General features: G+C 39.7%; 1 protein-coding gene and 1 long non-coding RNA gene across 3 annotated transcripts in view; one reads left to right on the top strand and one right to left on the bottom strand.

Moving 5' to 3' along the window:
• Window positions 1–5,027: 5,027 nt before the first annotated feature.
• The window catches only part of SEC13 (SEC13 homolog, nuclear pore and COPII coat complex component), a 35,647-nt gene continuing 14,473 nt past the window's right edge, over window positions 5,028–26,201 (bottom strand). For both annotated transcript variants that reach the window (XM_036923454.2, XM_036923455.2), the window contains 4 exons: window positions 16,488–16,621; window positions 15,977–16,100; window positions 14,961–15,107; window positions 5,028–5,326 (listed from right to left, as the gene is read on the bottom strand). In XM_036923454.2, coding sequence (XP_036779349.2) covers window positions 5,213–5,326; window positions 14,961–15,107; window positions 15,977–16,100; window positions 16,488–16,621 — 519 coding nt within the window. In that variant the 3' untranslated portion in view covers window positions 5,028–5,212. The remainder of the gene's footprint in view (window positions 5,327–14,960; window positions 15,108–15,976; window positions 16,101–16,487; window positions 16,622–26,201) is intronic.
• On the top strand, window positions 5,269–11,712 carry LOC118931209 (uncharacterized). The gene is made up of 2 exons (XR_005032302.2): window positions 5,269–5,404; window positions 5,832–11,712. It is a non-coding gene; the product is annotated as an uncharacterized LOC118931209 (long non-coding RNA).

The following is a 26,201-nucleotide window of genomic DNA, read 5'->3' as shown; positions in this document are numbered from 1 at the left end:
AGTTTAAAGTTCCCTGTTAACTTAATGGACTTACTTGCCATCGGTAATTGTCTTTGTCCATTATTAGGTAGTACACATGGTGATACTCTATTCTGTTGTTCCTTTCTACTCTATTAGCATTTTTTCACTCAGTTTTTTACTTACCTTGGCATATATGGCTTGTACAGTATGGGAAAGGCAAGATAAATACGTGATTTTTTTCTATTGACCAATTTTCAAAATAGGGTTGATGTCTTAGCAACTTCTAAAGTTTTTTTCTATCAGGAACTCATGGATGTTTAATGTAAGTGTTTTTATCAGTTATAGTCATTACTCTTTTAGATGCCTCCACATGTAATGAGTTGATTGCTATGGGCTACTAACACAACCCCATAGTTTTTAATCACTTCTTTGTTTTCTATCTCAGTAAGAAACCTTAGGCTTATCTTGTACGTGTCCTTCCTGACCTGAAATCAAGCATTTTCCTAAGAAGTCTTGGTTTTGTTTAGTGGAAAATAGTTTTGACACCCCACAATCTGGCCTAACTTGCTCTCAGGCCTTTTTAGAGATTAGAAAAATAAGTCATGATTTCATACTTTTTTTCAAATAAAATTAAGGTCACTGTTTTCGCTTCTTGAGTTTCATACTTATATTTCTTTACTTTATCTTGGTTTCTGGTTACATTAACAAAATTTGCCTTTATCTCATCGTATCTTACAATAGCAACATCATACTTTCAAAATAAAGGTATTAGAATTACTAACAATAAAACTACTAAATGTAGCTTACTAGGGATGTACAGACAAAACACTGTTAAAGTCACTTGAATATCTTCTGTGTGGTTATGCCATGGGCTTGACATAAAATGAAAAACACATTAGTTTTTCAGTTTTTAGGCATTTTTTTCCCTCCTATGATTCATTTTGTTGTTAATTATTTAACATTACATGGTTTCACAGTCAATGACATAAGACAAGGTACACGTGGAGACTCTGTCTTCCATCCCTGTCCCTTCCACTTTGTTCCTTCTTTCCCCCTATAAGTAACTTTTTGTTGTGATTCCTTTTCTTTGACCTATTCGTTGTTTAAATATGTACTGTTTAAATTTTCAAACTTTTGAGGATTTTTCCAAGTATCTTTCTATTGTTTTCTAGTTTATTTCCATTTTTAAAAGTTTTAGGTCCAGAAATTGATCTAATCTTGATAAATGTTCCAAATGCACTTGAGAATGTGTTCTCTCATATAAATGCCCGGTAGGTCAAACTGAATGATAGGTTTATATATTCTACAACCTTACTTACTTTTCTTGGTCTGCTTGTTTTGTTACTGAAAGAGGACTGTTGAGATCTCCAACTATAAATGCAGATTACCTGAGTTGTCAGTTTTTGTTTCACATACTCTGAAGCTCTATTTTAGAGGCACACACATTTAGAATAGTTGATGAATTGACCCTTTATTATTATGTCCCTCTCCCTCTCTATCCCTGATATTTCTTGAAGTCTACTTTATCTGATATTAGTATAGATACTTAAGTCTTCTTTTATATTGTTTGTTTATATAGTATTTTTAAAAAATTATGTCTGCTGTTTTAATCTGTGTTGATATTTAAGTGAGTTAAGTGAGTTTCACATAAACAGCATACAGTTGGGTCTTAAAAAAATCATTCTGATAATCTCTTATCAGGGTTCTCTCATTACTGTCTAGACTACTTGTATTTACTGTAATGACTTACGCAGTTTGGTTCAAATCTACCATCTGGCTATTTGTTTTCTACTTATCCCATCTGTCCTTCGTTCCTTTTTTTCCTTCTCTTTATGCATACTTATGGGTTGAGTATTTTTTTTTAATGGTATTTTCATTACTGACTTTTTAGCCATACTGTCTGCTTCATTCTTTTAGTGGTTGTACAACTTCAATAAATATGATGCCCCTTCATATATACTGTAAGACCCTTACAACAAAATGTCATTTCCTCACTTCCATTATTTGTGCTATTGTTACATATGTCTACATAAATTATGTAACCTCACAATGCACTCTAGTGTTTTTAGAGAGAGTAAGAAATAGAAAATAAGCTGTATTTACCCAGATATTTACATTTTCTGGTGTTCCATAGTGTTTGGTATAAATCCCAATTCTCATCAGGTATTCCTTCTGCCTAAGGAACTTCCTTTGACATTTCATGTCATGCAGTTTTGCTGGTATTAATTCTTTTAGCTTTTCTTCAAAGAAGTCCTTATTTCACCAGGTATGGAATTCTAGGCTTTTCTCTTTCCTTTCAGAACTTTAAATGTTTATGTTTTGCACAATTTCAGATGAGAAGCTGGCTGCCATACTTTTTATTTGTTCCTCTGTAATATGTCTCTCATTCTTTGGCTGCTTTTACAGTTTTTACTATGGGGTGTGTGTGTGTATGTGTATGTTTAGTGTTTCTTCTGCTCGGAGTTCCCTGATTTTCTTGGATCTGTAGGGTTACAATTTAACGCATTTTGGAAAAATTCTGGCTGTTTATTTTTTCTGTCCCCCTTTGCCCTCATATTTTTGTTTTTCTCCTTGGGACTGCAGCTTGCATATATTTTAGACTACTTGATACTATAACACAGGTCACAGTTGTTTCGTTTATATTTTATAAAGTTTTTCTCTCTGTGCTTCAATTTGTATAGTTTCTATTGCTATGTGTTCAGACTTACTGACCTTCTCTACTGCAGTGTCTATTCTGCTCTTACTCCCATCCGTGTGTTTCTCACTTCCAATATTGAATTTTTCATTTCTATAAATTCCATTTGCGTCTTTTTTGTATCTCTCATTTTTCTAATGTTCTTGTTCCTTTACCTTCTTAAATATATTTGTAATGGCTGTATTTAAGGTCTTTATCTGCTAATTCCATCGTCTCATTTCTGGGTCATGTAATTGTCTCTCCTGGTTATGGGTTATATTTTCCTGCTTCTCTGTGTGCCTGGTAAGTTTGGATTGGATGCTGGGCATTGTGAATTTTATGTTGTCAAGTGCTGAATTTTGTTGTTTTGCCTTTAAAGGGTGTTGGGCTTTGATCTGATACAAAGTGAAATTATTTGTGGATCAATTTGATCCTGTCAAGGTTTGCTTTTTCTGGACCTAATTTATGATGTAAAAGGCATGATCTTAGCACCCTACCCAAGGCCTTGCCCTATGTATTATGGTCTGGCTCTTGGGAACATGAACTGTCCCCATTTCTCTGTAAGTTCCAGGAATTGTTTGGTTTATTGTTTTTTGGTCATGACGAGTTCCACACCCTTCATATATGCAGGTTAGTACTTAGTCAAACACTCTGGAGACCCTTCTGCAGATTGCAGGAGCGTGTGTGCTCTGAGCAGCTCCCTCTTAGTATTCTGACCTGCCACTTCTGGCCTAGGCTTTCTGAACTCTGCTTTCTCTCCACCTGAGTGAGACCGCTTGACTCTTGCTTCTGCCTGGAAACCACCTCCTGGCAGTAAGCCAGGCAGGTGTGCCCCTGTCACTCGTTGCCCTTCTCCCAAACACCACCTGTTGTCCTGTGTCTGAAAGCAGTTCCCTGTACTTGGTGTGGTTTTCTAGTTGTTTACGGTCTGAGGGAAACTCATAGCTATAGTCCTTCATGTGTGCAAGTGGAAACCTCCCCATCTCTTTGAACTTACTTGTAAGTCAAAGCATATGAACCGTCTCCTAGTTTTCAGTTCACACTGGCTTGCTGAGTTTTCTCTTCAGAACAGATGAGTATCTGACACTTTTTGGGTTACCTGGCTCCTAAGACCCAACCTCCCTGCAACCTTTTACTTCCCTATGCTGGACCTGCACAGCTGTTATAGATAATGAACAGTCTGGGCCCATTCCTTAATGTTCTAAGGTTTGAAGACCTACCTACCTTCAAACCTGGGGGTTTGCTTGACTATCCTGCCTGCTGCTTTGTTTTTGTGAAAGGATTAAAAAACACTGTGGCTGCTACTGTCGTCTTGGCCTAACCAGAACTCTTGGTACCTTTTAAATTGTCTGTACGTTCATGTCATTTGCACTACTTGGCAACTGTGCTGGAAGATGATACAATATGATGCTTCCACTTGATGAGCCTATTTTGTGGTGAAAAAAACAAAATAAAACAAACCTGGGGTTTCCCTTGCCTCAGGAATGGCTAACTTGGTACTGCTCTTGCTAGTGGCAGTTTCGTTTACATCCAGATTAAGTGATCCTTGGTGTGGTATAAGGTACAGCTATGTTTGTTAGTGGGTTCCTGGCTATTGAGTGGGCTGGGTTCTGGCCTCTGTCTTCTCACTTCAACTAAAGTACTTCTATTGAACATGTGACAGAGGTGAAAGGTCTGGGGTGAGCACTACCCCTCAATTGTAGCTGAGACATCCCTTCCCTACTTTTGCCTTTGAGAGAGCTTTGGGGCTGAGATGGATCAGGATTCCAACACTGGCGGCTTTTCCACTGGGCAGGGGATAACCCTGGGTAGGCATTTTACCTTCTGTGCCAGCTTCCTCATCAGAAAGCCAGGGGTATGTATCTGTCAGGCCTGTTGCTGTGTGAACAGTTCAAGTGCAGTGCTAGCTGCTGATTCAGCGGAGGAGCTTAGGGCTTCTGCTGAGAGGTGATGCTCTTGATTAGGAGCAGACTGTGGTCCCTGCCAAAACCCATCCTTTCAGATAGGGTCAGTTTCTGTAGGTCACCCACATGTGTTATCTCATCTGAATCTTGCAAGATTCTGTGGAGTGACTTGGTTGGTCCCATTCTACAGGCAAGGATGGGCACTCCAGAGAGCTAGGATGACAGTCCCTGTCTAGCCTCCCTTTTACAGTGGTTTATGGCATCAGGATAAACTGACTCAAATATGCTTACATAGTGACTAACTAGAATTCAGACAGGGACCCAAGCAACTGGTCTTGGTTAATGCTGGTCTAATACACTGACCAACAAGAGAAAATGAGCTTTCAAGGGAGGTGTTAGGCTAATGCAGGAAAAATTGTAAACAACATGACTTTACTTCAGAACACCTTTGGCCTGAACTCAAAAGGTGCATAAAAATGGCCAAAAAACATATTTAAAATAATAATATATTTGAATATCATTCACCATTTCTTCATAATATGAATACTTTGAGCCAGACCTAACATTACAAACCTTATCACATCATACTAAGGCAAAGGAGCACTCTGGTTCTGTCTGTTCCCGCAGTTTGGTCAGCTGGCCTGGGAAGGGGCAGTTCTGGGATCTGGTCTTGTCACTGCTCATTCTGCTGGCCTTCTGTGACTGAGGTGGACACGGAACCCTGCCCCTTGTTGACATCACTGATGCACACCCACTGCCCGTCGACTGATTCCTTCCACAAGGTCACCTGCAAACCAGCACACACAGTCTGTCACAGGTCTGCACCCCTTATACCAAAGAGACCCCGACAGACTGCACTGGACAGGTAAGAATAGGATTGTGATGAAGGGGTGGGGAATTCAACAATAAGCACTTGGATCTGGGCACAAAAGTTCCTGAACAGCAGCTTTGCTAGCTTAGGCAGAAAAGGTGAGGCATAACCCCCATGTGCTGCAGAAAATGGTCCCTGGCAAGATCTGGGAGGTACCTGAAGGAGAGTCTCTCAGTTCTGCCCAGGCAGTACAGCTGCCTCATCCCTAGCCAACAGGAAGGGCTGGCAAGACCACCTACAAGCTGTGCACCTCAGCACCAGCCCCCTAGAGTGCTGGGTGGGTAGAGCTGATCGTCCCCAAATTACAGCCTGTAGGGCATGAGGTGGCTTGAGCCAAGACCAGAAATGGTGTTGGTTGCCTTAGGTTCCCTGATGCAGTGGGAAAAGCAGCTCTAATTAATCTCTCTCATGCTGCATACAGGCTTCAGACTGACAACCCTAATTGACACACAGGAAGTCCCCAGCTCTCCTTGTCTGCAGAACAAAACCAGTGGCCTCACCTGACCAGGATATTCTGTGCACACTCTTGCCTGATACAGTTCTCCAACCAGCCTTACTCTGCGTCCTGTTCTACTGCCCCAACTACAGTTGAGTAGAGAGCCACCCTGTCACAACCTCAAGCAATTGCCCTGCTCTCATGCTGTTACCAGCAGACATCCAAAACCTCTAAATAAAGTCTGGAAGAGGAGACCACTTCCTCCAATGTACATGTACCAATATAAGGAATCAAGGATCAGGAAAAATCAGGTAAATACTACACCACCAGAGGAAACAGATCTATCAAAGTACTTAGAATAATCCTCTTAAAAACACACAGACAGCTAAATGAAATTAGAAAAACAATGCATGAACAATACAAGTTTGACAGAGCAACAGAACTACCAAAAACCCCAACAAATTCTAGAGTTTGCTTCAAAAGCAGGACCTTTGACATTATCCAGTCAGGGGAGTTACAGGAATTCCAAGAGAAAGGGACAGGCAATAAATTTAAAGCAATAATGGCTAAAAACTTCGCAAACTTGGAGAGAGAAGACATCCAGATACAGGAGACCCAAAGAATCCCAAATAAGCAGAACTCATCAGGCTACACTGAGACACATTAAATTGTCTATTGTACAAATTGTCATTATACCTGTGAAGTAGTCCTTCAGAAATGAAGGGAGATTTTCTTGAACAAATAAATGCTAAAGGGAGTTCTTTGAGTGGAAGCAAAAGGATGCTAATTAACATCATCATACAAACTGAATGGTAAAAACAGTCACAGTTGGATTCTATAATATGGTAATTATTTTTTGCCTTTAAAATACTGTTGTAAGTAACCATAGTAACCACAAACAACATTTGTTACACATAAAATACATAAATTGAAACATGAATAACCTAAAATGCTAAGGGGATTAGTTTATCAAAACACTTTTTTGATTAAAAAGTCAAGGCATACTGATACCACAAAACATCAAAACATACAAAAAGCAGGATAAGAAGCAAGGAAATGACAAAAGTCCTTATTAATAATTACTTTCAATGTAAATGGATTAGCTTATCTAAAGCCAGGATGGCTGAATGGATAAAAACATAAGATCCAACAATATGCAGGTATAGAAGATACACCCTAGCCTTAAACAACACACACAGACTGAGAGTGAAGGGATGGAAAAAATATTTCAAGCTGATGGTAACCAAAAAAGAGTGGGGGATAGTTAAGGGTTCAATACATCAAGACTACGTAACAATTGTAAATATCAGTGCCCAAAGAAAACCAGAGCTAAAAGGAGACTGTAACACCCTACTCTCAACAGAAGGCTTATTAGACCACAAAACAAGTCTTGATGACTGAAATTATACCAAGTATCTTCTCTAACCACAATGGCATATAACTAGAAAGTTAATGAATACATAAACAGTTTTTGAACAACTGTATCAAAAAGTATTTTGAAACAAAAATGGAAATATACCAAAACTTATTAGACGCAGCAAAACAGTTTTAAAAGGGATGTTCACAGCAAGATTCTAAATAATTACCAAATTCTACACCTTAGGGAATAAAGAACCCGAGTCCAAATTAGCAAATAGAAGGAAATAACAGATTAGAGCAGAAACAAATCATAGACCAGAAAAACAGAATAACCCCAAAAAGCTGGTTCTTTGAAAAGATAAAAATGGCAACCAAGACTAACCAAGTTAAAGAAAGGACTCAAAAACAAGTGAAAAAAGAAAACAGTACAACTGATACCACAGATACAAAGAACCACTGTGGCTACTATAAATAACTGCCAACAAACTGGACAAATTCTAAGAAACATACAACATAACAATCAGAAAGAAACAAAATCTGAGTAATTTTCTATAAAAATAAACTAGAAAATAATTGTAGGGAGAGTGAATCAGTAATCACAACATACAAAAGCCCAAGAGCAGAGGGCTTCACTGGTGAACTTGACCAGTTAAAGAAGGATTAATGACCATTCTTCTCCAACTCTTCCAAAACAACAAAGAGAAGGAAACACACCCAAACTCATTTTATTGGGACAGGAGAACTGACTGACACTAAAACCAGAAAAATACACTATCAGAAACTACAAACCAATGTCCTTGATGAATATAGATGCGAAAACTGTCAAAAATAATAGAAAACCAAATTCAGCACATCAAAGGATTATTCACCACGATAAAATGGGATTTATACCTGGGATGCAAAGATGATTCAACTTATAAAAACCAATGTGATACATTAATAGAATGAAAGAAAATAACAAGATCCCCTCAATAGATACAGGAAAAGCATTTGACAAAATTCAACATCTTTTCATGATAAAAGCTTAATAAATTAGATATAGAAGGAATGTACCTCAACATAATGAAAGTCATATATGGTAAGTCCACCAGCTAACAGAGTAACTAGTCAGGTTTTCTCTCTGAAACTGTAGAGTAATGCCCACTCTTAGTACTCCTATGCAACATAATATTGGAAGTCCTACCTCGAGCAACCAGGCAAGAGAAATGAAACTGTCTTATTGGTAGATGACATGATTTAATACAAACAAAATCTTAAAAACTCCACTAAAAAACTGTTGGATCTAATCAATGAATTTAGTAAAGTTGCGGGATATAAAATCAACACAAAAATTGGTAGTATTTCTATATACTGACTATCTGACCAAGAAAATTTCCATTTATAAGAGCATCAAAAACAATAAAATGAATAAACTTAACCAAGGAGGGGAAAGATCTCTATTGTGAAAACTGTAAGACATTCATGAAGGATATCAAAGACACAAATAGATACTCATGTCAAGAGATTGGAAGAATTAATGTTACTACTACCAAAAGCCATCTACAGATTCAGTGTAATCCCTATCAAAATACCAATGGCACTTTTCACTGAACTAGAGCAAATAATTGTAAAATTTATTTGGAACCACAAAAATCCTGAATAGCCCAAGCAATCTTGAGAAAGATGGGGGGTATCACTCACACACGCTGGTTTCAAACTATACTACAAAGCTACAGTAATCAAAACAGTATGGTTTTGATTACCACAGGAACAGACTCATAGACCAATGGGACAAAATAAAGAGCCCAGAAATAAATCCACATCTGTACTGTCAATTAATATATGACAAAGGAGGCAAGGATATATGATGAGTAAAAGACATTCTTCAATAAATGGTGCTGGGAAAACTGAACAGCTACATGTAAAAGAATGAAACTGACACTGTCTTACACCATACACAAAAATAAACTCAAAATGGATTAAAGACCTAAACAAGATCTGAAACCATAAAACTCCTACAAGAAAACATGGGCAGTGCACTCTTGAACATCAGCACTATTAATTTTTTCTGGATATGTCTTCCTGAGAAAGGGAAACAAAAGCAAAAATAAGTGGGACCCCATCAAACTAAAAAGCCACTGCACAGCAAAGGACACCAACAAAACCAAAAGGCAACCTACTGTCAGAGAGAATATATTTGCAAATAATATATCAGATAAGGGGCTCAGCATCCAAAATATATGAAGAACTCATACAACTCAACACTGCAAAAATAATACAATTTAAAAAAAGGGCAGGGGACCTAAATAGACATTTTTCCCAAGAAGGCATACAGATAGCCAACAGACACCCAAAAAGATGCTCATGAGGGAAATGCAGATCAAAACCACAATGAGATATCACCTCACAGAATGAATAAATCAACAAGAAATAACAAGTGCTGGTGAGGATGTGCAGAAAACTGAGCCCTTGTACACACTGCTGGTAGGATTGCAGATTGGTGCCGCCACTATGGAAAGTAGTATGGCCATTTTTCAAAACACTAAAAATAGAAATACTATAAGATCCAGCAATTCTAATTCTGGGAATTTACCCCAAGAAAACAAAAATCACTAACCTGAAAAGATATACACACTCCTGTCTATTGCAGCATTATTTACAATAGCCAAGCTATGGAAGCAACCTAAATGTCCATGAACAGATGGATGGATAAAGATGATGTGGTACATACACATAATGGAATATTACTCAGCCATAAAAAAGAAATGAGGTCCTGCCATCCATGAGACAACATGAATGGACCTAGAGGGTATTATGCCAAGTATAATAAAAAAAAATACTGTTCCTACTCATATGTGGAAACTAAACCAAAAAATGGGAACATTCATGAAGACAGAATGGACTGGTGGTTACTGTAGGGGAGTGGGATAGGGAAATGGGTGAAATAGGTGAAGGGAAAAATATTAGAGTGTTTGAAATCAGTCTGCATCATGTATACATGTGAGTATATGCATGTCAAAATTCATCAAGCTGTACACTTAAATTTGCATTTTACTGTATGTGCCTTAATATACAAAATAAAAATATTAAAAACTGCTACAATTTGATAATTGATAGAGGAAGACAGCAGATCAGTTAAGTATGTCATTTAGTAAATAGTGGAAAAAGCAGCTAAGAGCTGAAAAAGTGTGCTCCTGGAGAGTAAGAATTAGCATACTGTTAAAAAAAATCATTAATAAAACCTACAAAACTAGGTACATGTATTGACAGAAAAAATAATTTTAAGAATTCCTGCTTTAGGTACAGACTTTATTCACTAAACATGCATTGTGCAGAGTACTATGGATTGAAAACATACTCAGAGATGGAATGCTATGGAGACAGCAGTAGAGTTCCTTGTAGGAAACAGGCTTACAAAGAAGATAAGGAAGCATAAAAGCATAGTGACAGAAGACCCTAGAACATGGAATATACAGCCAGGCACTTGGTTATGCCTTGTAAGCATTTCTGTAGGGCTCCCTGAGGCAAGTCAGGAGCCTGTTGCTTCTCCTGGGTGCCACCAAACCTGGGCTCTAGTCTTGACTTTGGAACTCCTATAGCAATAAAGAGGTTTGGATTACTTGTCCTTTGAGGGTCACTCCAGCTCCAAGATGAACTTGAGATGGGGCCTGCTTGATCTCTTTGGGGCCACTGTACACAAAAATGACCCTAGGCTGGGTAAAAGCCACCTGCAGAGGATCTTAAAGAGATATTTACCCACCATGTAGACAGCAGCATTATTCAGCAATAGCCAAAAGAAAGACTTCAATATCCATCAACAGATTAATAGATAACAATGGAATATTATTCAGCCTTAAAAAAGAAGGAAACTGATGACATGCTACTGCAGAGATGACCTCCAACTTGTGACTGGCTTATTATGGTACTCATATGAGGTCCCTAGAGGAGTCCACTTCCAAGAGAAAGCAGAACAATGGTTGCGAGAGGGAGCGGGGAGTAGTTTAACAGAGTTTCAGTTGGGGAAGATGAGTTCTGGAGATGGAAGATGGTGGTGATTGCACAACAGTGTGTACGTAACACTAACTGCATTGTTCACTTAAAAATGATTAAGATGGTAAACACCAGAAGGCAGATCCAAGATGGAAGTGTGAAAAGCCCTCCCCCATATACACGCCAAGTCTACACCTACACCTAGAGCAAGTCATCTTGGGGAAGAATGAAAGCATAAGTGAACACCTGCACCATAAGATTAAAAAAAAATACACATAAAAAATGGCAGGAGAAATGGAGACCCAGTAACAGAGAGACCCATCCCCAGGGCAGCCATGCAGTAGGGAGGGATATCACTGAGCTATCAGAACACAGACTCACCTGCCCTGGGGCACAGAAAAAAGGTGAAGTTGGAAGAGTTAAACCTGACTGCCAAATGGCAAAGGAAGAGCTGGAACTCTCTCTGGGATGGGAGGAGCTGTTAAGTGCCACTGTTCGCATTCTCCCTGGACACTCCTAGCTTGGATGGGAGCGGGGCGAGCATCACTGTTTGTACTACCCATGCAGATCCACAGTTCAGGTAAGGGCAGGGGCAGAGTGCACTCATCAGCTCCAGAGGTGAGTGAGGTAGCCTGCCAGCTCCCACCAAACCCAACAAGGTGGTCCTAGCGTGACATGCAGATTCACCGGTTTATACTCCTTTTATCCCAGACCACCCTGACTGCATGAACAAAAGGGATAAAATCTGTATGATCATTTCTATAGATGCTGAAAAAGCATTTGGAAAAATTCAACATCCACTCATGATAAGAACTTGCAACAAGGTGGGTATAGCAGGAACATATCTAAACATAATAAAGTCCATATAGGACAAACCCACCGCTAACATCATAGTCAATGGCAAAAAGCTGAACACTTTTCCTCCAAGATCAGGAGCAAGCCAAGGATGCCCACTCTCACCACTTTTATTCAACATAGTACTGGAAGTCCTAGCCATGGCAATCAGACAAGAAAAAGAAATAAAACGCATCCAGACTGGTAAGGAAGAAGTAAAACTGTCTCTATTTGCAGATGACTTGATACTGTATGTAGAAAAACCTAAAGACTCACCAAAAAACTATTAGAACTAATAAATGAATTCAGTAAAGTTGCATGTTACAAAATCAGTATACAGAAATTTGTTGTTTTTCTATGTACTAATCACAAACTAACAGAAATAGCAATGAAGGAAACAATTTCATTTATAATTGCATGAAAAATATTAACATACCTAGGAATGAACCTAACCAAGGAGGTGAAAGACCTATACTTTGAAAACTGTAAGACACTGATGAAAGAAACTAAAGATGACACAAATAAATGGAAAGCTATCCCGTGCTCATGGAGAGAAATAATTAATTTTGTCAAAATGGCCATGTTGCCCAAAGCAATCTATAGATTCAGTGCAATCCTTATCAAAATATCACTGGCATTTTTCACTCAACTAGAGCAAATAATTCTAAAATTTGTATGGAACCACAGAAACCCTGAATAGCCCAAGCAATCTTGAGAAAAGATGAACAAAGCTGGGAGATATCATGCTCCATAGTTTCTAGCTATACTACAAAGCTACAGTGATTAAAACTGTATGGTACTGGTACAAGAACAGATACATAGACCAATGGAATAGAGTCCAGAAATAAACCCAGGCCTACATGGTCAATTAATATAAAACAAAGGAGGCAAGAATATATAACAGGGAAAAGACAGTGTCTTCAATAAATGGTGTTGCGAAAACTGGACAACTACATGTAGAAGATCACTGTCTTACACCAAACACAAAAGTAAACTCAAAATAGAATAAAGACCTAAGTGTAAGCCATGAAACCGTAAAACTCTTAGAAAAAAACATAGGCAGGTATCTCGTAAACATTGGCACTAGTAATTTTTTTTTTGGATATGCCTCCCCTGGGCAAGGGAAATGAGCAAAATAAACAAGTGGGACTGCATCAAAGTAAAAAGCTTCTTCATAGCAAGAAAAAAAAATCAAGAAAATGACAAGGCAATCTACTGTGCAGAAGAATATATTTGCAAATGATATATCTGGTAAGGGGCTACTATCCATTCTATAAAGAACTCATGCAACCCAACACCAAAAAAGACAAATAACCCAGTTAAAAAATGGGCAGAATACCTGAATAGATATTTTTCCAAAGACAAACACATGGCCAACAGGCACATAAAAATATGTTCAACATCATTAATCAGCAGAAAAATGCAAATCAAAATCACAATGAGACATTACCTCTCACCAGTCAGAATTGCTACTCTCCAAAGAAATAACAAGTATTGGTGAGAATATGGAGAAAATGGAACCCTCCTACGCTATTGGTTGGAATGTAAATAGGTCTAGCCACTGTGGAAAACTACAGAGGTTCCTCACAAAACTAAAAACAGAAATACCACGTGACCTGGCAATTCTATACCTGGTAATTTACCCAAAGAGAACAAAATCAGTATGAAAAGACATATGCACTCTTAGATTTATTGTAATATTATCTGTAATAGCCAAAATATGGAAACAACCTAAATGTCCATCAATAGATGAATGGTAAAAAAGAGTGATATGTGTGTATATACATACATATAATGGAATATTACTTAGTCATAAAAAAGAATGAAATCTTGCCATTTTTGACATGGATGGGCCTAGAGGGTATTATGCTAAGTGAAAAAAGTCAGAGAAATATGAATACTGTATGATTTCACTTATACAAAGAAACAAAACAAATAAATCCATAAACTGAACACACTGGTGGTTCCCATAGGGAAGAGGGGTGGAGGGATGGGTGAAATAGGTGATAGGAAAAAAAATTAGTGAGAAAGTTTGGTATCTTGATCAGGGCAATGGTCACATGAGTATATATACACGTTTAAATTCGTCAGGGTGTACACTAAGATTTGTGTATTTTATGTACATCAATTAAAAAAAAGATGGTGAACTTTATTTGTATTTTGCCACCACTGGGGGAAAAAAGCTGCCTACAGAAAGGGAGAATGAGCCATGGCCATCTACCAAGATGCCATCTGCCATCAAAAGGCAGGGGTCATGTTGATTTTTCAAAGACATTTGCTCTGCTGCTATCCTGCCCTGCGCTGGCGTTTCTGTATACCCAAGCTTTCCAGTTGCTACTTTGGCTTTATATCTCTCCCTTTGTAAGGCTTATAGTATAGCAGAAATAGGTATACAGTGGGTGCATAATAAGTACTCATGAACTGTACTGAATTTTTTAAATATGCCTCCTTTTTAATTTAAAAATGTGACTTTATTAAAAAAGTTATTTAAAAATTAAAAAACATTTAAAAATTAAGTGTTGTGGACAAAAACCCTTTGATATTCTCTTTTGAGTTCTTTTTAAAATCTCTTTAATTTTCGGACAGTGGTGACTGCATGTCACTACAAGGTGAAATGGTCAAAGAGTTAGGGGGAATGCACAGCTAGGACAGTGGCTTTGGATCGAACTCAGGCCTGATTATTGGATAACTTTGTGATCCCTATGCAACAAATCACTTCTATTAATTTCTTTAGTATTTGTAAAAGGAAGGCAGACTATCTCTGGTCAGGCAGGGGTCATAAGATTTACTAATTAAGAATCATGCTCAACATGCTGTTCTCACGAAGATTCCTTCCAAGCCTGAGCTTTTCCAAGATTCACCTTCCAAAGTGAAACACTTAACTATGCTTTCTAGTGGGCAAAGTAAATACAAACAGTGCTCTGTCTGCTATGTCATGAAAATGGGGTGTACCTTATTGTCACCGCCCGAGACAGCCAGGATATTGGCTGTGATAGACCAGCTCACATGCCACACAACATCATTGAATTTGTGCAGCAGTTTAGGGCACCACGTATTGCCTGAGCCATCATCACAGGTCCAGATAAAGACACGACCATCCTGGGAAAAGACAGGCTAGAGTCAGGAGATGGGGCAGGGATCAGCATAGGTGATATCCTTGAATCTGGAGCCGTACTGGACCTTTACAGGAATAGAGTGGGGAATTTAGTGCAAAGCAGAGCCATGGACCTCTGAGGTCTCCATAGTTTTGATGATCAATTTTTAGCCCAGCATATGTGCTTTATCCCTTTGCCCCAGAAACACTTCAAATTGGTCAAGAGAGTCTCCCAGATTTCTTTCCTCATATTGGTTTCAGGTACAGACTTTGTCTCAATGGTCGATGCTTAAGTTCTCCCTGGGGTTTTCTCTATGTCTGCTAAGTTGCTTCCTTATTCGGGCCCCCTTCGGCTCTGTCTGTATTTTTTCATCTGAGGGAATGCCTGTCTAAAGACCAAACTCAGAGAATGGGAAGGGACAAGTTAGAAAAAAAAGTCCCTCTCAAATTTAGGACCAAATCATATGGCTCAAATGATGTATAAGGCCTGGCTTAACTTGTTTCTAGAGTGGTGGTGGCATATAATTAAAGGCTTGTCCTTGACCTTACTTTTGTGACCTGTGTGGGAAGAGTGGGCAGATAGATGAGTCCAAAGTCTTAGAATTTTTCACTGCCCTTGGTCCTTGCTTGGGAGCACCCTCAGAACTGTACCTGGGCACCTCCATCCCCTGATCCTCAATTTGGCCCTCTTGGCTCCTGACCAAAGCCACACTTCAGGATGACACAGCTCTACAAGCTCCCCCACAAGTACTGTCCAAAGGCGCCTGCTGTTCTGCCCTTACCTTTAAAGGGTTTTCCCTCAGGTGGACTGTAAGGGCTACTGAGACTTACTCTGAGATCAAATAACATGGGGTGCTCTCAGGTCTGAGCTGACCTGTGAGCAGCTGGCGATAGTGCTGGTGGGCAGGCCGATGGAGGGGGCCCAGGCCACATCCCGAACCCAGTCGCTGTGTGCTTCCAGCTTCTGCTCCTCTTTCCACTGGCCATCTTCCTCTTCCCTAACAGGGGACATCAGAAGGAGAATCTGGCAGGTGGAAGATCAAGTGACTGTCCTACACCTCCACTCCTCCCCCATCCTCCACAGGGGCCAAGAAGCTATTCCTGCTGATTTCATTCATTGAGTGGGATTTTCAGCTCACCAGCTAAAAAGAAATGCTCTGTTCCTCCAAAGCCAACTAGTCAGCAGATGGGAATCAGGTGAAGAGTAAAAGCACTTGAGCAAAGGGCTTTTTTTTTTAAAGGATGTCCTTCTGACAGATTAAACAGTAATGTATGGACAGGAGGGAAAGAGAAAGGTGATCCTGTTTCTTGTGAACTGTGGCTGAGCCATAGGTAGGGCAGAAGGTAAGAAGAGCCCCACTGAGGAGTCCACCAACCCCACTTACTTCCACAGCTTGATGAGGTTGTCACAGCCGCCTGATGCAAACTTCTTGATGTAGTTGGGCTTCTGCCCCGATGGCTGGTCTATGAGGCTTCCAGGCACAACGGCAGGGGCCCAGCTGACGGCATTGCAGCCAATCTGTAAAGAGGGCAGCAAGTGGGGGCTTTGCCCTTTTGCCTCATCCTAGAACACTGCCTCTGCAGACCTGAGGCTGCCTTTCATGTCCTGTCCAGTTCTCGGGGCTGGATCATGTAGGACAGCTGTTCAGTGAACTAAGGATTAGTCACCCATAATTCTCCTTAATGAGTCCTAACAGTGTTTGTATTTTTCAGCAATATGCATTTAAAGTAGGAACTAGGGACTCAGAAATTATAAAAAACAGAACATATTTCAAACATATGAAGGGAGGGCACAGAGTCACTAACTATAAGGCTTAATGATTTACTCTAAACCTCTCTTGTAACCACCACCAACTCAAGAAATGAAACTGCCATTTACCCAGGAAGCTCGGCCATGCCCTAGCTGAGTCACAGACCCTCTTCCCTTGTAAGTAAACACTATCCTATCAGTCTCTTCCTTTCTTCTTAAAGTTTTGTCACCCAAATGTGCATCCCTGGATGCTATAGTTCAGTCTTGCCATTTAAACATTTTTTTAATGATTTGTACATTTCCTAAGTTACAGATTCTTTCTGTATGTATGTATATATATATATATATATATATATATATATATATGTATTTTGCCTTATAATTTTTCCTTTGAAGAACCAGAGTCGTCTGACCTTAGTCTCAGGCTGGCTGTGCTGTTGCATACTCAGTTCAACTTGTTCCCCTGAATTCCTGAAAGTTGCCAGCTGGATCCAAGACTGAATTAGACTCAGGTTTGTTCCCTTTGCCAAGACCACAGGTAGGGGTAGACTCTCTCATCAGGAGGCTTATGTTAGATTCTCTCTTTACGTTACTGCCACTTGTCAATAACTTATGCCTCTTAACTTACTGGGCATTACAAATGGTGATACTGTGATTTTATTCATTTCTTTCATTTATTACACAGAATACTCTAGTCAGGGATAATTTTCTTCATTAATATTTGTTTCCCTGGGGGTAAGGACCATATAGAAAAGGCAGAAGAAATGCTTGACTCTTTCTGACTGCTTCCCTGTCATTCTCCAAAGATGACTGATTATGTCTTAAATATCATGAACTTGTGGATTAAAGCATATTTGCTGGATTTCAGTTTACTGCAAGTATTCTCATTTTTGACACTCAAACTGCCCATATGTGGCAGGAGCCTGTTCAAGTTGGCTCCTTTGCTATAACTCTAGCATGTCAACACATGTCTTTGATCATTTCTTTTCTATCTGGTACAACAAGATGTCCAGGCTCATCTGGTACACTTACTGCCTCGGGCCTGGGAGCAGCCATTTTTTCAAGGGCTCTGGTTTCTTTAGTAAGCAACTGTATTTCAAGACTATATCCTGGAAGAAAAGATGGCGGCATGAGAAGTAAGGCTGAAACCTCCTCCCAAAACCACATATATCACAAAAATACAACTAATCTTGAAAAAGCAACCGGAAAGAAGACTGCAACAGACTGCCTACATCTGGGGAAAATAGAAGACCGCATGGAAAAGCGTTAAAGTATCAAAGCCCCAGTCTGGTGGGACCCAAGCCCTCCCCCACACCCTAGCTCACAGGCTGGAGGAAGAAAAACAGAGCAGGGAGGGAGTAGAAGCCCAGGACTACTGAACACCCACACCTGGAGATCTGCTCCAGGAGCATGAACCCACATTACATGGTGCTCTGGAGATTAGCAGGGTTGGAAAGCAAAGCCAGGTGGAATACTTGGAGAGACTGAGATTCCAGCTGCTGTGGAGAAAAGGTGCCCACAACCAGCTGCTCCAGGACAAAAGGAGGGCACTTTGAAAGACTTCCCAATAGCAAGAAGGGCGTGAAAGGGGAAAGGATTACACAGAGTTTGCTTCTCAGGAGAAAGGACAGGTGGACAAAATCGTCCCGGCCTACATTGCCCAGCAGGTTGGGAACGTTCAGGAGCTTAAGGTGATCCATCCTCCTCCCTGGCAACACAGCACTGAGGTGCCCCCACTGCAATACGCAGCCTGCTGCTCCTTTCTCCCAGCCAGCACAGGTTCACAAACCTGCTGCCCCTGCCATTACGCCAGGCCAGCCAGAGGGTGGCCCTGCATATGGCAAGGTCATAACACAGAGGCTCCTCCCTGCATGCTTGGCCCACTAGCCCTGGCAGTGGAGGCAGGCACTGCAGCTGGGAAGCAAGAAAGACCTCTTTCATCCCAACAGGCATTGGCACCACTCACCTGTGACCCTCACCATTGCTCCAGGGGTGGGGCACCTCCAGAGAGTAGAGCTTCTGGGCACTAGAGGTTACCACCTACACAAAGTTATTAGTCCATAGGAATCATGAGAAATACGAAACAGCAAAAGAATCTGGTACAAACCAGAATCCCTCAAACACCAGAAAGAGGGCTAAATGAAACTGAAATCACCAATCTTCCTGATAAAGATTTCAAAATAAAAATCATAAACATGCTCATGGAGCTACAAAACTATTCAAGACCTCAGGGAGGACATCAAGAAAGAGACAGAAACTTTGAAAAATACAGTGTCTGAAATGAAACATAAAATGGAGGGATTTAAAAGCAGTTAAGATGAGGTGGTGACAGTAAATGAAATAGAAATTAGAGAACAGGAAAACAAAGAAGCTGAGGCAGAGAAAGAAAAAAAGATCTTTAGGAATGAAAGAATATTAAGAGAACTGTGCGACCAATCCAAACAGAACAATATTCTTATTATAGGGATACCAGATGAAGAAGAGAGAGAGGGGGATAGAAAGTGTCTTTGAGGAAATAATTGCTGAAAACTTCCCAATCTGGGGAAGGAAATTCTCTCTCAGGCTATGGAGGTGCACAGATCTCCAACACAGGGGACCCAACGAAGACAACACCAAGACATACAATAAGTAAAATGACAAAGATCAAGGACAAGGACAGAGTTTTAAAACCAGCCAGAGAGACAAAACAAATCACATACAAAGGAAAACCCATCAGACTATCATCGTACTTCTCAGCGGAAGCCTTACAGGCCAGAAGGGAGTGGCATGATACAATGAAGCAGAAGGGCCTCCAATGAAGAATACTCTACCAGCCAAGATTATCATTTAAATTTGAAGAAGGAATTAATTTCCAGATGAACAAAAGTTGAGGGAATTTACCTCCCACAAACCATATTATTTTGGAGGAACTGCTATTTATGGGAAGTGCACCTAAGGCTAAATAGCTGTCACCAGAGAAAACAAAACCACAGTAAATGACAGAGACAAATTAATTACTAAGCAAATGCAAAATTAAATCAACTACCCACAAAGTCAGTCAAGGGATACACAAAGAGTATAGAATATGATACCCTAATATATAAAGAGGGGAGGAGGAAGAAAAAAAAGAACCTTTAGACTGTGTTTGAAATAGCACAATTAAGTGAGTTAAGTAAGACTGTTAGATAATAAAAAAGCTGCCCTGAACCTTTGATAAACACAAATCTAAAGGCTGCAATGGCAATAAGTACATATCTATTGATAATCACCCTAAATATAAATGGACTGAATGCACCAATCAAAAGACATAGTTACAGAATGGATAAGGAAAACAAAGACTTGTCTATATGCGGCTTACAAGAGACTTACTTCAAACCCAAAGACACACACAGACTAAAAGTGAAGGGATGGAAAAAGATATTTCATGCAAATAACAGGGAGAAAAAAGCAGGAGTTGCAGTACATGTATCAGACAAAACAGACTTCAAAACAAAGAAAGTCACAAGAGACAAAGGAGGACATTACATAATGACAAAGGGGTCAGTCCAACAAGAGGATATAACCATTATAAATATCTATGCACCCAACATAGGAGCACCTATATATGTGAAACAAATACTAACAGAATTAAAGGGGGAAATAGAATGCAATGCATTCATTTTGGGAGACTTCAACACACCACTCAGTCCAAAGGACAGATCAACCAGACAGAAAATAAGGAGACCGAGGCACTGAGCAACTCATTAGAACAGATGGACCTAACAGACATCTATCTACAGAACTCTACACCCAAAAGCAGCAGGATACACATTCTTCTCAAGTGCACATGGAACATTTTCCAGAATAGATCATATACTAGGCCACAAAAAGAGCCTCAGTAAATTCAGAAGGATTGAAATTGTATCAACCAACTTCTCAGAACACAAAGGTGAAACTAGAAATTATGCAAAGAAAACAAAAAAGCCCACAAATACATGGAGGCTTAACAACATGCTCCTAATTAATGGATCAGTGGCCAAATAAAAACAGAAAGCAAGCAAAATATGAGACAAATGAAACAACAACTCAACAATGCAAAATCTGTGGGATGCAGTGAAACCAGTTCTAAGAGGAAAGTATATAGCAATACAGGCTTACCTCAAGAAAGAAGAACAATCCCAAATGAACAGTCTAAACTCATGATTAATGAAACTAGAAAAAGAAGAACTTATGAGGCCCAAAGTCAGTAGAAGGAGGGATATGATAAAGATTAGATGAGAAATAAATAAAATTGAGAAGAATAAAAAGAACCAATGAAACCTGGAGCTGATCCTTTGAGAAAATAAACAAAACAGATAAACCCCTAGCCAGACTTATCAAGAAAAAAAGCAAGTATACACATAAACAGAATCAGAAATGAGAAAGGAAAAATCACTACAGACACCACAGAAATACAAAGAATTATTAGAGAATACTATGAAAAATTATATGCTAACAAATTGGATAACCTAGAAGAAATGGACATCTTTCTAGAAAAAGTCAATCTTTCAAGGCTGACTCAGGAAGAAACAGAAAATCTGAACAGACCAATTATCAGCAATGAAATTGAATTGGTAATAAAAAACTACCTAAGAACAAAACCCCTGGACCAGATAGATGGCTTCACTGATGAATTTTCAAACATTTAGAGAAGACTTAATGTACATCCTCCTTAAAGTTTTCCAGAAAGCAGAAAAGGAGGGAATACTTCCAAACTCATTCTGTGAGGTCAGCATTACTCTAATACCAAAACCAGACAAAGACACCACAAAAACAGAAAATTACAGACCAATATCCCTGATGAACATAGATGCAAAAATACTCAACAAAATATTAGCAAACCCAATTCAAAAACACATCAAAAAGATTCTCCATCACGATCAAGCATGATTTATTCCAGGGATGCAAGGATGGTACAATATTAAAAAGCCATTAACATCATAACACCACATCAACAAAAAGGACAAAAATCACATGATCATCTCCATAGATGCTGAAAAAGCATTCAACAAAATTCAACATCCATTCATGATAAAAACTCTCAACAAAATGGGTATAGAGGGCAAGTACCTCAACATAATAAAGGCCATATATGACAAACCCACAGCCAACATCACACTGATCAGCAAAAAGCTGAAAGCTTTTCCTCTAAGATTGGGAATGAGACAAAGATGCCCACTCTCCTCACTTTTCTTCAACATAGAACTGGAGGTCCTAGCCACAGCAAAAAGACAACACAAAGAAATTAACTGCATTCAGACTGGTAAGGAAGAAATTAAACTGTCACTGTTTGCAGATGACATGATATTGTACATAAAAAACCCTAAGGAATCTATCCCCAAAACTACTAGAACTAGTAACTCAACTTGGCAAAGTTGAAGGATACAAAATTAATACACAGGGAGAAGGGGATTAAGGGGCATTATGATTAGCACACATAAGGTGGGGGGGTCACGGGGAAGGCAGTATAGCACAGACAAGTAGTGACTCTATAGTATCTTACTATGCTGATGGACAGTGACTGCAATGGGGTGTGTGTGTGAGGGGGACTTGATAATATGTATAAATGTAATAACTATAATATTTCTCACGTGAAATCTTTGTAAGACTGTATATCAATACCTTAAAAAACAAAAAAGGCCCTTTTGTTCCCAGACGAAGGTGACCTTGTTAGGAATGAACATGAGGTAAATAGACATGAGCAGCCAGGGAAGAGAAAATAAGGTTCAAAATAAAAAACCTCCCAGATAAGGTTCAAAGGAAAAACTGCCCAAATTCTGCCCATGGAGGGGGGCCCACGTGAGACAACAAAGGTCCCAACCAGATCCCAATGTGGGCACAACCAAACAGAAATAAGAACTGTCTAAATCATACCTCATCATGGGAAAGACATGCACACTGATAAGAATGGCTATACAGATGGACCTGTCAATCCACTAACCCGTTGTCAGAGGCGCCTCCTCGCCAGAACGTAATCTAAAGGCCTTTCGGCTAAGAGATGGGGCCTTTGTCTACCCTGACTCTGGCCCACTGCTCCCTTAGAGTGTATTCAAATAAAACTTTTGCTGTGCTTCATTATTTTGTCTCTGCCTTTCAATTCTTTGTTTTGGAGACAAGAACGGAGAAGAACCAACTCAGCCAGGTAACAAGCTCACCCAAAACAAGCCTCTTTCTGTTTGACTTCCTTGTCCTGCCTTTAAAATCCTCTCCCTTTCTGTTGCCCTTTGAAGTATCTCTACTTGCTAGAAGGGATGCTGCCTGATTCATTAATTGCTTAATAAAGCCAATTAGATCTTCAGATTTACTTGGATGAACTTTGTTTTTTAACAGTTTACTTATTCTAGAAATTTATAACAATGGAATCATTGTATATACTTTTAATTTGTTGCACCCAGTATAATTTTAAAATTCATTTCTACAGAGATGGAGACTGTGATATAATGAGTTATAAGAAATACATATTTGGTCATTCAGAGACCAAATAAATTCCTCAGAAATATTTGGTCTTCATCCACGGTTCCTGAAAAACACTTCAGAGCCATAAAGGTGAAATGGTGTTGCTCCTGGAGTAGGAGGTTTCCCGCCTGGGACAAGTTCTCTATGAATTGGATGAGACTGAATAAAGGCTAGGGCAAGAAGCTGGGGGCTTTAAAGGGGGTTTGATTCTCATGGCAGGTCTCAGTCTCCCATCTGCTCTGGCTTCCTTCCACCAGCCTCTGTTCTCTCCTAGTTCTCCCACCAGGCTTCCCCTTCTCCGCTCTCCAAGCCCCTGATCCCACTGCTTGCTCCCCACTCTCTCCCTGCACTCCCGGTGGCCTCTACTTCCCCACCCGTAGCGCCAGGAGGAACTCCTGGGCGGGTCTCTTGTGACTGGCGGACACCAGACCAATTACATACAAGGAACACGGGCATAGGTATTTCCTCTCCACCCCTCCCCAGGGCCTGTACTCTCAGTGACTGATCAGCAGCTCTGTCACAGGTAAACATCCTGACGCTATCATAAGCATGCAAAGCAGGCTCTTATATATACACAATGGGAGCTATTAAGGCCAAGTGGGACTCCTGGTCAGAAATTTCCATTTTCTTCACAAATGGCTATCCAGGCGGAAAAAGACAAATACCATACGATTTCACATATTTATGGATATAAAAACAAAGCAAAACAAAATGAAAAAAACAGTAGTAGTCTCATAGAGAAGTGACTAGTGGTTACCAAGGGGGAGGGGTCGGGTAGGTAGGCTGAGGGGAATAAAGGGGCACAATAATTCGCAATCACAATATAAGTTGCTCATGGGGATGATAGTATAGCATGAAGAATACAATCAATGATTCTGTAACATTTACGTTGATAGAGTAACCACAGTAGAGGGGGTGAGGATTTAATATGGGTAACTGGTGAAGCACTGTATTCTACATTTGAAACTAAGATTGTATATCAATGATACTTCAATTTAAAAAAAGGTGAAATGGCTTTCTTGTTATGTCAATGAAGACACTTTTTGAGACAGGGACTGTTGTTTTAGACAGAGTAGGGTGAGGGCCTTCAGAAGAAGCAAAACAGGATAATTACAGTCAGAACAACGTAACAATGTGCAGATAAACGTCTACAAAACTAGACGTTGGTAGAGTGGGGTGGGCATTAAGGCCAGTAAAGCCAAAGAGTTAACCAGTTAAAAATACAAAGCTCAGAAGGCCAGGAGGAACTTGACTTGGAATATTGAATACTCCCCAGACAAAGAAAAGTATCCAGCATAGGGTATGTTTTCAGTGTATAAATTAGCAACTGCTAAAAGGCCCAGCTTACTCAAGAAGAATTCTATCTTAAAGCTAAGATTGCATTTTAATCAGACAATAGCTCGGCCCACTTTGGAGGCAAGGCAGACAAGTTTTGATTGATCTGCTTCCAGACAGAAACTGCTATCCTGGGAGGGAATCTGATAAGACATTAAGTTTCTTCTTTTAATTTAACACAAAAAATTTACTGCTCTAAGATGAACATTCTGGGACCACTTAACAAACAAGTCCACACTCCCCTTTAAGTTTTGCTCCTATAACATCCCAGACCCTAAACCTTTAGGTGCTCCTCTCTCTGCGGGTGCTTGCACTTTCTAAGTGCGTAACCTTTTGCCTTAAACCTTTTTCCCAATCTTTCAGTATGCCTCTCTCTCTCTCTGAGGTAGCCCACATTCCCCTTTCTCTCAGTGTACACTTTCTCTCTTTAAATAAAGCCTAAACTTTCAGGGCACCTCTCCTCCCTGAGGTTGCCTGCACTTTTTCTCTCTTTAAGTAACTTTAAATAAAACTTTTACTCTGCTTCACTACTGTGTCTCTGCCCTTCAATTCTTGCAGCGGACAAGAACCAAGGAAAACAAACAATGCCCCCCTAACAGTTGGAACCTCCAATCTGCAGCCTGTGGGTCAGAAGCACAAGCAACAGCCTGGGACTTGCAACTGCAGCTGCATTTCTCAAATGATGTTGGGCATCTTTTCATGTGCTTATTGGCCATTTGTGTATCTTCTTTGGAGAACTGATAGGAAGGGGATTTGCACTGTATCATACCATGGGGTGCAAGGGGCCCACCATAAGAATAAAGGCTTGCAGAAATCTGACCCTTACAACCAGATATGAACCCAAGCATATGTGGTCAATTAATATACGATAAAGGAGCCATGGACATACAATGGGGAAATGACAGCCTCTTCAACAGCTGGTGCTGGCAAAATTGGACAGCTACATGTCAGAGAACGAAACTGGATTATTGTCTATTCCCATACACAAAAGTAAACTCAAAATGGATCACAGACCTGAATATAAGTCATGAAACCATAAAACTCTTAGAAGAAAACATAGGCAAAAATCTCCTGAATATAAACATGAGCAACTTTTTTCTGAATACTTCTCGAGCAAGGGAAACAAAAGCAAAAATGAACAAATGGGACTACAACAAACTAAAAAGCTTCTGTACAGCAAAGAACACATCAACAGAACAAAAAGCCATCCTACAGTATGGGAGAATATATTTGTAAATGACATATCCAATATGGGGTTAACATCCAAAATTATATATATAAAGAACTCACATGCCTCAACACCCAAAAAGCAAATAATCCGATTAAAAAATGGGCAGATATGAACAGACAAGTTTCCAAAGAAATTCAGATGGCCAACAGGCATATGAAAAGATGCTCCACATGGCTAATTATCAGGGAAATGCAAATTATTACCACAATAAGATATCACCTCACACCAGTTAGGATGGCCAGTATCGAAAAGACTAGGAACAACCAATGCTGGAGAGGATGTGGAGAAAGGGGAACCCTCCTACACTGCTGGTGGGAACGTAAGCTAGTT

Source organism: Manis pentadactyla, chromosome 1, assembly GCF_030020395.1.
Source record: "Manis pentadactyla isolate mManPen7 chromosome 1, mManPen7.hap1, whole genome shotgun sequence".
NCBI lineage: Eukaryota > Metazoa > Chordata > Mammalia > Pholidota > Manidae > Manis > Manis pentadactyla.
The sequence above is the reverse complement of the archived record's forward strand: the minus strand, read 5'-3'. Positions and strand labels throughout refer to the sequence as shown.